At 40.3% G+C, this 12953-nt stretch overlaps 1 protein-coding gene across 3 annotated transcripts in view; it reads left to right on the top strand.

Annotated features, from left to right (window-relative positions):
- magi3a (membrane associated guanylate kinase, WW and PDZ domain containing 3a) overlaps positions 1–12953 on the top strand; it is a 146512-nt gene that overhangs the window by 109589 nt on the left and 23970 nt on the right. For all 3 annotated transcript variants that reach the window (XM_042005018.1, XM_042005016.1, XM_042005017.1), the window contains exons 6-9: positions 1255–1334; positions 1964–2021; positions 4696–4802; positions 10706–10903. In XM_042005018.1, the coding sequence (XP_041860952.1) occupies positions 1255–1334; positions 1964–2021; positions 4696–4802; positions 10706–10903 (443 nt within the window). The remainder of the gene's footprint in view (positions 1–1254; positions 1335–1963; positions 2022–4695; positions 4803–10705; positions 10904–12953) is intronic.

Below are 12953 nucleotides of genomic sequence, written 5' to 3' on the forward strand. Positions count from 1 at the left end.
TGGTAGAAGCAGTAGGCCTGCATTGTTTACCAGGCCCATCAGTGTGGCAGGCAGTCGTTGCCGAGCTGCTGAGAGAGCCAGGTGCTTGTGTTTGCTGCTAAATCAATAGCTCATTCTGCCAGTGAGAGAAACAACAGGCTAAATGGAGCTCACCACCCTTGACCCTCTCTCTCAGTTCTGCTCTTTATGATCTCTGCAAACGTTTAGCCTTCCCTTTCCTCATTCTTCATGCTTTCATCCTTTTTTAATTTATTGGTACCACATAGCCTCCAAAGCAGGGATGTCAAACACGCAATCTGTGAGCCAAAACTGGTCACCCAGTGGGTCTAATCTTTGGTTAATGAAAAAATGACATGGAAGGCTTAACTGCAATTTTTAAAGAAAAGTATCTAAAATTCCTTATTCATCCATGTGAGGTTGCATTTTTTATGTGTAAATATAAAACATTTACAAGTCAGGAGGATTTTTTTTACATTTTTTTTTTTTTTTTTACTTTTTACTCTCAGTCTGGATTGAGAGGTGAGTCAGTCCAGGTGGTCAGCAGTACTACACAAAAGTGGAAATGTACACATATGTCTGTTTAAAATAGCATCTAGCACTTGATTAGTTGCTCTATCATAATGTAAAAATGTCTAAATTAAATAAATAACACTTAAATAACAGTAAATAACATAAATAACAGTATACTATATATATATATATATATATGTGTGTGTGTGTGTATGTGTGTGTATAAATTTAATTTTTTTTAAAAAAGTTCATAAAACTTTATACATTTATACATTTTATAAGTGATTATATGTTATATTTATATATGAATATTTATAAAATATAAATACATTTATATATATTATATATGTAAAATATAATAATAAAATAAATAAATAAATAAATAAAATAGGCAAATAAATTGAATCATATATAGAAATATATAACTGAGGCAAAATGTTGTTGAAACTGCTTATTTTCTTAAGAAATTTCATGTTTGTAGTATGTTTTCTAAAAGAATAGTTAATTAAACATAAACATCTTAATAATGAACTTGTATTTCTTTGCACTAAAACAAAGAGAAAATAGGAGTTTTCATTATTTATTTTGTAGAGTATAAAGCTGTTATTTTACTGGTCTGACCCACTTTAGATCAAACTGTGCTGTGTGTGGCCATTTGACATCTTTTAGTTTCACTGAGATAATAAAGCAGCTCCCTGATGTTTCTACTGTATAAAAAATCTCTGTTTCCTCTTTGCGTTACAGCCACAACAGCAAGACCACCACCTGGCTGGACCCCCGTCTTGCAAGGAAAGCCAAGCCTCCTGAGAAATGCGAGGAAGGAGGTGAGGCGCACACACATCTACTCGCTCCTTTTCTACTCACACTTTTCCAAACTTCCTGCTGCACAAATCAACCTGCGTTTAAACCTTGCCTCTCCGAAGGGGGCGCTGGCTGACAGACGGAGGCTGAACAGTTCAGCGGTCCTGGTCTTAGTCATGCTGGTGACACAGCATAAACCTCCAGTCTCCGGTTTGCCTATCTCACTCCCAACCCCTTCCCCTAATAGCTTCACGAACCCATGCAGAGAGCTCATCAGCGCGACATCTCTCAAAAGGCAATTTTCTCTGGCCCCTCTTGCATAAAGATCTCTGCTGCATGTGGTGTGTCACGCAGCAGCAGAAAGTCAAAGTGTTGCACACATGCATGCTGCTGGAAGAGAGAGCGAGAGGTTGTTATTTTTCCAAGGGAGCCTGTCTAACAACTTCTTCTCTCCCCTCCACTTCTATAGTGCATATCAAGTCTTAAACCCATAGATACCAATAAATGCAGACTCCCTGTTCTGTGGGTGTAGCTAAGCATGCTGTCAAGCCACCAGTCAAAGCACCATACCTCATTTCATGTGTCCAATTGTCCATGAATTGCCTCAGAAGTGATGTGTGTGCCTTTTCTCTCTACGTCCTCCCCTCCACAGAGCTGCCCTACGGCTGGGAGAAGATTGAAGACCCCCACTTTGGCACCTACTACGTAGAGTGAGTAAACTCCTGATGCCTGGGGATTCCTGGAGGGCTGCAGCTGTGAATCATGTTAGATGCAGATGCAATAATGAACTACCTGTGCAGATCCTCTGACACTTCTCACACATGTCCGATTTCACTTAAACACACTAATTAAAATGAGTTCTCCAGTAATAATATCATTATCTGCAGCTCTAAGCCATGGCACTGAATTCCAAAGGTATTAAATGTTGTGTTAATCTTGTGGGCCATGTTAATGCCATTGTCCAAACAGTAGTTTCCCACAGGCTTACAGAAAGCAATTATGTGAGCATCAGCGACAGTGGTGGGTTAGAGTCCACATACAATGAAGGTTTGGGGGTCCCAAAGAGGGGAAGCAACAAGGAAAACCCTTTCTGATCGAGAGTGTAAACAAGAGCACAATGTTTCGCTTTAGTCCAATTACTGTGGACAAAAAGGGGGGAGATGTGCAGTCCGGGGAGGGGGAATCATTGCCTGTTTATGCAGGAGGGTCATAGAGAGGCTTCATCTGTCTCTGTCTTTTTTTCTGTGGCAGCTTTTTTTTTTTTTTTTTGGTGAATGAGTGACCAAGTGCTGCAACGTGACATAAAGTCTCATCATTTCCACCAAACACGAGGTGTGACAGCGAAAAGAGGAAATGAAAGAAAGGGGGATGTTTATCTCCTCAGACTTAATGGGGCGGGTGTCTTTGTGCGTGAGTCACACACAGCCAGAGCGCACAGTGCGTCCTGTTGAATGCATGCAAACTCTGTACATAGCATCATGGTCTCAGCATGCGGCTGATTCACTGTGCAGCATTGGTGTGTTTCGTCGTCTCCCCCCGGTGCTGTTATGACCAGGATTTACGCCTGTTAAAGCTCATTATGCAGATGAGCTATCACCACCTCTTTACCACAGTGAGGGGACATTCCTCTGGGTAGCAGGAACTGTTTGATCACACAGGTGTGACTGTGAATCATTAACTGTTTTATGCTCCCGAAGTGCAAACTGCTGATCATGAGTCAGAAGGTTTGGAGAGAATGCCATCTCTAGGCATTACTTTAATCTTTTTGATCCTGGTATCGTGATGGTTTGAATGAATATTAATCACATCGTTTCAGGGAAAAAACATCACACTGAAGCAAGGATTGCCACCAAGTGCTGCTAAAGTGGTTTTTGTTTGGTTTCTCTTTTTAAAAGTTTCATTGCAGTGAGTTTTTGTTGACTGATGTCAAATATACACTCAGACCATTTTAGTTTGATTAATTGTTAACACAAATATCTAATCAGCCGATCACATGTCTGCAGCTCAGTACATTTAGTCATGTAGACATGGTCAAAATGACTTGCTCAAGTTCAAACTGAGCATCAGAATGAGGAAGAAATTAGGTTTAAGAGATTTTGAACATGACATGGTTGTTGGTCTGAGTATTTACTGGGATTTTCACACACAACTATCTCTAGGGTTTACAGAGAATGGTCTGAAGAAGAGAAAATATCCAGTAAGCAGCAGTCGTCTGATGCCTTGTTGTTGTCAGAGGAAAGAGAAGAATGGACTGGTTTGAGATGATTGAAAGACAGCAGAAATGCAAATAAGCACAGGTTCCAACAAAGGTCTGCAGAACAGCATCTCTGAACACACAACACGTCCAACCTTGAATCAGATGGGCTACAGCAGCAGAAGACCACACCGGGTGCCTCCTGTCAGCTAAGAACAGGAAACTGAGGCTACAATTCACACACACTCATGCACATGGTAGGGTCGTAATTAGGTGGAAACAACATGAAAGCATGGATCCATCCTGCCTTGGATCAACAGGTTAGGCGACTGGTGGTGGTGTAAAGGTGTGGGGGATATATTCCTGGGATATTTTGGTCCCCTTAGTACCAACGTGGCCTGGTTTAAACACCACAGTCTACCTGATTATTGTTGCTGACCATGTCCATCCCTTTATGACCACAGTGTATCTTCTGATGCTACTTCCAGCAGGATAATGCACCATGTCACAAAGCTCAGATCATCAATTTACTGCCGTTTGATTGGCTCATTAGCTTTTTGTGTTAACAAGGAATTGAAGAGGTGGACCTAATAAAGTTGCCGGTGACTATGTATTGAGGTATTTGTTTTTATATCCTGATGTTGCCAACATACATACAAGACTTATTCTTGCATGCTTTCCTAATATCATACAGCACTACTCTGGAAATAATGATCAGGTCAGAATACTTTCTCTCCCAACGATTATAGATGCAGAAAACAGTCTGTGTTAGACTCCTGGCACAGACACGTTTGGCTCTATGGTTTACATGCTGTTCACTTTACAAGATGGGCAGTCCTCCCAGTACAGGTTGTCTCACGCAGTCCTTGTAGTCAAATGAAAGCTTTGCATGACAAAGATGAGCATCAACAGTGTGGAACTGCTCTGTTCAGTGGAGCCAAATGATGAGATGAACATGATAAGATATAAAAAAAAAAAAGGCAGAAACATGGCTGACAGCTCAGACTGCATGTCTTCCACTGACATAGGAAATTAAAAAAGGTGTTAAATATGTGATGAAAAGATTACCAACAGAAATGGAAGAGTGGAAGGATATCCACCGTGCACATCGAAGGCTTTACGTGACATTCTGATCTATTTACACTTCTTTTTGTCTTATGTTTAATCAAAAATTTTTCTCTCTTTTGCAGTCACATCAACCAGAAGACTCAGTTTGAGAATCCAGTAATGGAAGCAAAGAGGAAGCTGAGCATAGACACACCTGTTGCAGTGCAGCCACCAGCAGCTGCTCCCTCAGGTAACGACCGACCTCTCTGGAGCAGCCGAGCTGCTTATCCTCAGTTTCTGGGGATTTTATGCAGACAAGGAAAAGTTGGGGTATTTTAAAAGTCTTAACGGGATTTGCATATTTATTTAAAGAAAAAGAAAAAGGAGATGAATTAAGTGCCTGGATGATTATGTTTTTTTTCTCTGATGAGTTCTGCAGATGTTCGTAATAAAGGTCATGTTTTAAAAGGGGAATATTTCCCCTTGCTGATCAGAAGGCAATTGAACAGAAAGTGAGATTATTTGCTGTAAATTGCATCCTGCAGCTGAGAAACACAGAGAGGAAGCTGAAGTGACTCATGGTTAATGCATCTTCTTAGTCTAGAGATGATCCTTAAGAGAAAAATCTCATCGTCATGTTTATATATTATTCCTCGAAATGTAGTTTATAATTTTTGCATCACAGCCTTGCTCTGGGTTTGTAGGGTTAATTGTTGGTTTGTGTTTTAGGTCCAGGTTGAATTATCTTAACAAATGTTTGAGAGATTAACAGGAAGTTTGATTCAGATGTTTATAATTCTCACTATGGATGATTATAGATGTTTGTGAAACCTTGTTATAGCCAAACCAGAGTTTTAATGGGCTCTTAACAACCATAATTGTTATGTCTGTGTTTGCGGTGACCTACAGCCATGTGCAAAAGACAGTAAAACCTCTCTGCTCTAATATTTTATGTACCAAAACATAATTATAAATTATCTGGTTCTCACCAGGTCTTTTTAGGAGATAACTACAACCTTAGCTGAACAGCAATATGTCAAATTTTACATTGTGTTAGTGCTTGTTTATTAAAAACTAAGACTAAATCCAGAAATAGTGTGAAAAACTACCCGACCCTAAATGCTTCCATAACTTAACTGATTATCAGAAAGTGTGAGCACATGCTCACATCCTTACACCCTCCATGGCGAACGGAAGGACACCTTCTGAATTTTAATCAAGTTAAAATCAAATTTTTAATAAGGTTAAAATTAGATTTAAACTGAATTTTAACAGACTCAGTTCAAATCTGTGGTGTTTACATAACATGCTTGTGTGCAATGTTCATTAACATTCACTGTCCCATTCAAAAAAAAAAGAAAATGTGAATAAAAAAATCATCTACAGAAAAAAGGATTGTGAAGTACGCTGCTCTAAACATACATGTTTGTTCAATCAGTGCCCAGGAGGAAAGACACCAGCAATACACTTAAAGCAGCAGTCTTGCTGCCTTACCTTCTGAGGCTAATTTTCTAATTTTCATTACAGTGAGAAATAGAAAACATTTAGGACAATGACCAATCTTCCCAGGAATGGACGTCGCAGTAGGTTCATCCAAAGGTCAAACCATGCGAGGCCCTGGGAAACAGAGACAAAAATAAATAAATAAATAAAAAATAAAAAAATAACAAAGATACATCTCCGACTCTCCAGGCCTAAGCTATTTAGGTGTTTTGCCTTTATTTTTGAATAATGTCGCCTCTCCCACGACATTATTCCTCTACCCTTCTTACAATTATATGTAACAGGGCAATTATGCATTAGATGATGATGTCATTTAGTGACCTCTAGTGACTTTTACGACAGCCAGTAGCTACTTTTCTTACTGAGGACTTGACAACATTAGCTGGAGTTTGCATCCAAAGAGGAAGCAACAGATTGGAGCAGCACATCAGTATTTGACTTATTTCAACATTAAAGTCAAATGTGCATTATGTGAGATGAAACTAGCATACCACAGTTCTACCAGCATGGTGGGAACTCGCTTACAAAAACCATCACAAAAATGTTACGCTTCATAAGCAAAACGTTCAGACAGAAGAATGACAGGAAATTATGGGTTTTCTTGCAGCTAAATGCTTAAATGGGGACAATGTTTAGTTCTCCTGGTAGAGGAGCTTCAACGCAGCTGGCCCAAGTTTCAAAGCCAACGGGTCTTTTGCTGCATCTGACCCTGTTTCCTGTCATCCTTTTAAAGACCATTAGAGTCCACAAAATATTCATTCATTCATTCATTCATTCATTCATTCATTCATTCATTCATTTATTTATTTATTCTTTTATGTACTTACTTACTTACTTACTTACACATTTATAACACAAACTCCTCTATATTTGGGGTTGCTTTGCAGCCACCAGACCTGAACACATTAAAATCATTGAATCGACCATGCACTGCTTATACTGTATACCAAAGTATTCTAGTCAAATATGAGACCAGCTGATTGACAGCTAAATCTGGGATCATGTAACAGGAACCCCCACACCCACAAACATCAATGAACTGAAGCTAATTCCAAATGTGGATTAAAATTCTACCACAATGACTTGAGAGATTGATGACAGATGGAAGGAGATAATTTCAAATTATTGCTTCTTAAAGTGCTTCTGCAGCTGCAGACGTCTACTGGTGAAGCAGCAGATTGCAAGCTTGGCTGGTTGTGCCACAGGTCAGTGAGCAATGTTATGAAGACACATATTCAGGCTGTATAGTTTCAGCTTTATGTTCAGTGACAGAAGAACGGGTTAAAAAAAAACTCATTAGATGTGGTATTCAACTGCTGGAGCTCTTTTATCATCTCCTTCGTGGTGAGATGTGTGTCTGGAAGACGTTCTAACAGTTGACAGACTGCTGATAAACAGCCCAGAGGCTCTGAAGCTATGATATTCAATTTGAATAATGGAGCAACACTTTGCTGGGCGGCAGAATTCATTTTGACAAGTAGATATGAAATAGGGAAGACTCCGATGTCTCTTTGAAAACACCGTTTGCCCCCGTCGTTCCCAGCAGTTGAAAGATCTCTTTAGAACAGAGGAAGAGAGCGAGGGAAAAAAGATGGAGAGGATAGTGAAGTGGCTGCAGTTGAAGGTGACCGGTGTCATAAATTTCCTTTTTTTTTTCACTGCTCATCATTTACCACCTGTGGTGACTGCTGCCCCTTAACTGATAAAACCTACCTCTGCTTGCGCTGTGCAAGGTCTGATAGGTGTATACTCAAAGCATAACAGCATTAGTATTCAAACAAGCCTCTGTATTTCAGACAGCTATTGGACCGATCTGTCTGCCCCACTGTTGCATGCAGAACCCCCCCATCTCCCACAGCTCAGCCTCTCTGCAGTCTGTGGATGATATTGCCTCCGTGTAACGCTGCCTCCCGCTCCAACTACGCCCCACTCTGCACCTTCCCATCCTTGTTAATGAGAATTAATGGCTGGCAGTCATGTGTGAGTGTGTGAACGTGCGTGCGGTGGCTTTTAAACGTTGTTTTGATGAGGCTGCCCATCCTGACCTCCCAAACAAAGCTGTCGGGCGGAGGAGCAACGTGAACCCAGCGATGCTCGGCCATAATTACAGCACTGACAATCCTGTCAGACATTTCATATAATAACTTCACCCCTGAGAAAACAAGACTTCTTTTGTGGCCCTGCAGCTTAATCAGGACCATGTAAACATGGCTTTGGTGTGTACACCCTCCCCAACCCTCATCCCCACCCCACCCTCCACCCTTTATCTTCTGTGCTGTCGCCGCTGTTTTAATGGTGATCGTATAGGAAAGAGCGCTGACAGATTTTTGGCATGGTGTGTGAGTACAGCATGTCTGAGCAGCGTGACGGGGCTTGTTACTAATATTTATACCTTAAGCAGACATTTATTTACGTTTATCAAAAAACAACTCGGGCTTGTACAGCACAGAGGCAGGAATGTCAGGTTAATCATACTTGGCATGATCTCTCTCTTTTTTCTAACTCCCTCAAAAGCAGTCATGTTCATCTGCCAATTGCAACGCAATTATGCAAATCAAATGATGAGGGAGGCAGGGGAGAGGGGGTTGCTATCTGTACTCTCCCTAATGAGACTGATGTCCCAACATCTATGAGTGTGGGAACTGCCAGAGAAGTAGCCCTGCATGCAGGGATGCTGCACATAACTCACAGTTTCACAAGCATTCACCACAGGGGAAAAACGACGAGCGAGGATTCAGTCAGAATTTGCCTCCTTCTGTCAAGGCTAACTCTATTTGTCCCTGTCTCTTTCAGTCTCATATCGTATTCTCTTTCCTTCCACACACTCCATCTAATAGCATTCTTTTCTTGGCTTTTATAAAGTTGTATTATTTGCAAGGCAAGACAACTTTATTTGTATAGCACATTTCACGTACAAGACCATTCAAAGGGCTTTACATAAAACATTAAAAGCAGTAGGAGCACATCCTACTGGTGCCACAAAGGGAAGTTTGCTGTGAAAATATCAGGATGGATTTATTACCGCAGTGAAAAGGAAAAGTGAGTCTGGGACAAAGATGTAGACGTTTATTGGCTTTCTGAGTTTTGCACGTGATTTATTTTTAGTGTACACTTCAATTAGGAGTCCTTGAAGTGTTCAAAGGGATTAGTGGGATGGAGGGATGTGTTATCAGCCACATTGTCACTGTTCGAATGTCCTTATGATGCAGGGAGATAACTCAGTTTGCTTCATGTTCCAGGCTCATTTTCACTTGTGACCTTTTTAAAATCTGCTCTTCTGTTCTTTGGGAGACATTTGCAACTTAATTAAGAATAAATCATCAAATAAAACTACAAAAGTATATTTTAGTATATTATAGCCACAAATCCCTTAAAAGTATGCTTTTTTATTATCATTCTTAGCTTTTATTTATAAGAGAATAATAAAAATAATCATCTAGTCCAAGCATAAAAAAGAGGTAAATATAACCTTTAGATAAAACTTACCATAACACATTACTGTGTCATTAAATGCAAAACCATTGTGTCTATAAGAAGTAAGAAATTAAGCAATCAGGAGCTGCTACTCAAAAGCAACTGTTGTTTTGCTGTTCTGGGGCTTTCATGTGTGTTTTCACATAACGCCAAGGAGGAAAGACATCAGCAGTGATTCTTGACCAGTAATTGTTTCCGTCCATCAGTCTGAGATGGGAGTCCAGAATTAATTATGATAAAAATTCACAAGTGGAAAACATTCAAGTTTACAGCAAGGTTTGAGCTAGCAAAGCTCAGCAATAATACACAATCCCAAATATCTGACTCTTCCTTCTTAGATAATGCAAATGAATTTAGAAAAAAAAAAGACTAAAATAAACATTTCGGGCAGTTGTGAATCGAGGAGTGGATGTCCCAGCAGGTTCATCCAAAGGTCAGACCATGCAATGCTCAGAGAAACTGTTTATAAAAAAAAAAAGAAAAAAAAGCAAAGCTGCACTACATGTAAACTCTACATGCTTCAGTTAGTAGATTTCATGACAGTACAATTAGAAAAAGACTGAACTAGTATGGCTTATTTGGAAGGGCTGCAGGAAAAAAAAACATCCTCTCTAGAAAGAGCATTGCAGTGTTGCATTCGACGAGACCAAAGTGGTTATGTTTGGTCAGCTTATACAGCAACACGTTTGGAGAAATCCAAATGCAGCATTATCAGCACAATCACCTCATATCAGATGATGATTTGGGCTTATTTTGCAGCCTTGGGACTTGGACAACTTGCATTTATTGAGTGGCTCATGAATCCCTCTGTAAACCAAAGTACTCTCAAGTCAAATGCTTGGATCATGCAACAGGACAATGATCCCGAACACAGCAGCAAATCTACAAGAGAATGATCGAGAAAGAAAAGAATCAAGCTGTTGAAATGACCCAGTCAGAGTCCAGACTTCAACCTCAGTGAAATGCTGTGTGGTGACCTTAAATGTCTGCAAACCTCAATGAAGCAACATTTAAAGGAACAGTGGCCCACATTTCCTCTGCAATCTTGCAAGAGGCTGATTAGGTTATACAGATAAAGGGAGTGTACAACCTGACATTAATTAAGCAAGTTAATATATTTTTCCATTAACTCTTTTAATCTCTCTCTATTCCTTTTCCATCATATCTCTACAACAGAGGAGCTTGCTAGGGGAGCACGGGGCTTTACGCGAGATCCATCTCAGCTGCAGGGCTCCATCCTGAAGACAGCGCTTAGAAAAAGCCCCCAGGGATTTGGCTTCACGATTATTGGAGGAGACCGACCCGATGAGTTCCTCCAGGTCAAAAACGTCCTTCCAGATGGACCTGCTGCACATGACAACAAGATTGCCTCAGGTAACTTCTCATACAGAGATAACTTAAAAACCTCCTGAAAAAACACCTCTTCTCCTTGGTTTTTAGTTCGAGTTAAGGAGCTTGTCTTGGCCTTCCCGAACCTTTATGTTTTGTATTTTATTCTTTCTATCGTTTTATTGTTATAATTTGATACTTTAATCATTGGTGTATTTTATATTATCTGATGCAGCACTTAGGTCAACTGAGGTTTTTAAATGTGCTATAAAAATAAATTTGACTTGACTAAACTGATCCTCTGGTGTCTGGACTGCAAGTGGTTAAAATGATGGCCATAATGCAAAGTGATATGAGAAGGGAAGTAGGCAGGCTTCTATTACTTAGCTGAACAAAACATTATCCAGCATTACATTGTTTTCCACATGGTTTACTAGCTGTCAGTCCATGCACAGACAAACACATGCAGTGAAAAGGCTGAGAAGTGTTTGTAAGCAGTGTTCAGAGTAAAACATTAAAAAAGGAAACCTGTCAATAGAGCACATGTCCAGTTTATTGTTGACACTCTGATTTAATGTCCTCCCGTATATCAGAGTTGTGTCTTGGATGGAGGGTGTGTCCTGCATGTAGCTTTTTCTGTAGTAGAAAATAAACACTGAGTGTCATGCAAAGGCTTCAGCTTGTTGTGTATGTGTACACTGTGATCACATGTATGGTGAGTGCGGTAATTTGAATAACTCTTGTGCAAAAGTGCCCCAGGATTAACAGCACACTAATATTGATTGCCACACCAGTGCCGCTGCACAAAATCAACATGAAAGTGGAACAGAGAGAGTAATTATTTTCAGTGTTTCATTTCCCTTGAGTAGATGGGTAATTGACTATACTAAAAGATGAATGTAATTAATTTCATTGGGTTTTAACTACGAGCAGTAGACTGGAACATTTTCTCTTGCATTCCTCACTTTGGACCCGCTGCATTTATTCATGCCAGAGGTGGAATGTTTGTGCTTTCAGAGACTGTATTTACCATAACCTTTCTGAATGTTATTAGATAAGATGTTAGGGTACCGTAATGAGTCTGTGCCACCACACTGGTGTATGGAGTTCATTTTGAGAGTGAAACCTTAGCTGTGTTTGCTCGAGGGGAGTATTGATTGTGTAGGTGGGCTGGATCCTCCTCTGGGCTTGCAGCCAGTGAGCCAGTCAGCATTTCAGCTGGTTACTCCAGCCAGGGTCTGCTGTGCTTACAGGGAGATGAAAGTTGTTCTATTTTATGTTCTCTCCTCCCTCATTAACATCTATAAATTTTCAACTGATGAGAAAATAGCCACAGATGATTTTCATGTCACTTATTGTCAGTTATGTTCGTGCATCTTGGCTGTTGTTTGGTGATCTGAGCAATTTGTTGGAAAATGATCATTTTTTGACAGTATTTCTTGAATTCATACATGCATCATATTCTGTGAAGTAGGGAAGATCAGGACCGTTCACTTTTTACACTCATGAAGTTGTAACTGCTCCTCATTTATTTTGCTTTTGCCCCCAGCAGTTCTGGTTTTCCTCTTAAAATGTGACAACTAAGCATATGTCTCAGGAATGATTTCCATTCATTAAAGGACTGGGTGTCAAAATCCTGACGTTTCTGCACCACAGCTGCAGATTATTTGATTCATGATGAATGCTAGGAGACACAGCTAGTATGAGGACGCAGTCATTAGTTGTGTACTGCAGCATCACAGGATAATCAGGCCTGGGTGTGGGTCCTGCTGTTTTCAGTGGTGTTAGCCAAATGTTTTACTCATCTTATGTGGGTCTGCACCTTAATGCCTTCTTTAGCAAACTGCTGTTATCCACCTCAACTAGGCACATCGTCATCTTCCAGTCTCGATCCTCTGCAGCTACGCTGGAGTGCCACAGCTCCATGGGCTCGAAGGTTCATCTTCCCAGAGAACTGTGTTTGACCAAGGTCAACTTGCATTTTCTAGATCTGCAGTCCTGGTCCTCTAGGGCTGGTGTCCTGCAGGCTTTAGAAGTTTCCCTGCTCCGTCACATCTGACTCAAATCAGTGGGTATTTAGGATCCTGGTCCTCAG

Source organism: Melanotaenia boesemani, chromosome 13 (genome assembly GCF_017639745.1).
Source record: "Melanotaenia boesemani isolate fMelBoe1 chromosome 13, fMelBoe1.pri, whole genome shotgun sequence".
NCBI lineage: Eukaryota > Metazoa > Chordata > Actinopteri > Atheriniformes > Melanotaeniidae > Melanotaenia > Melanotaenia boesemani.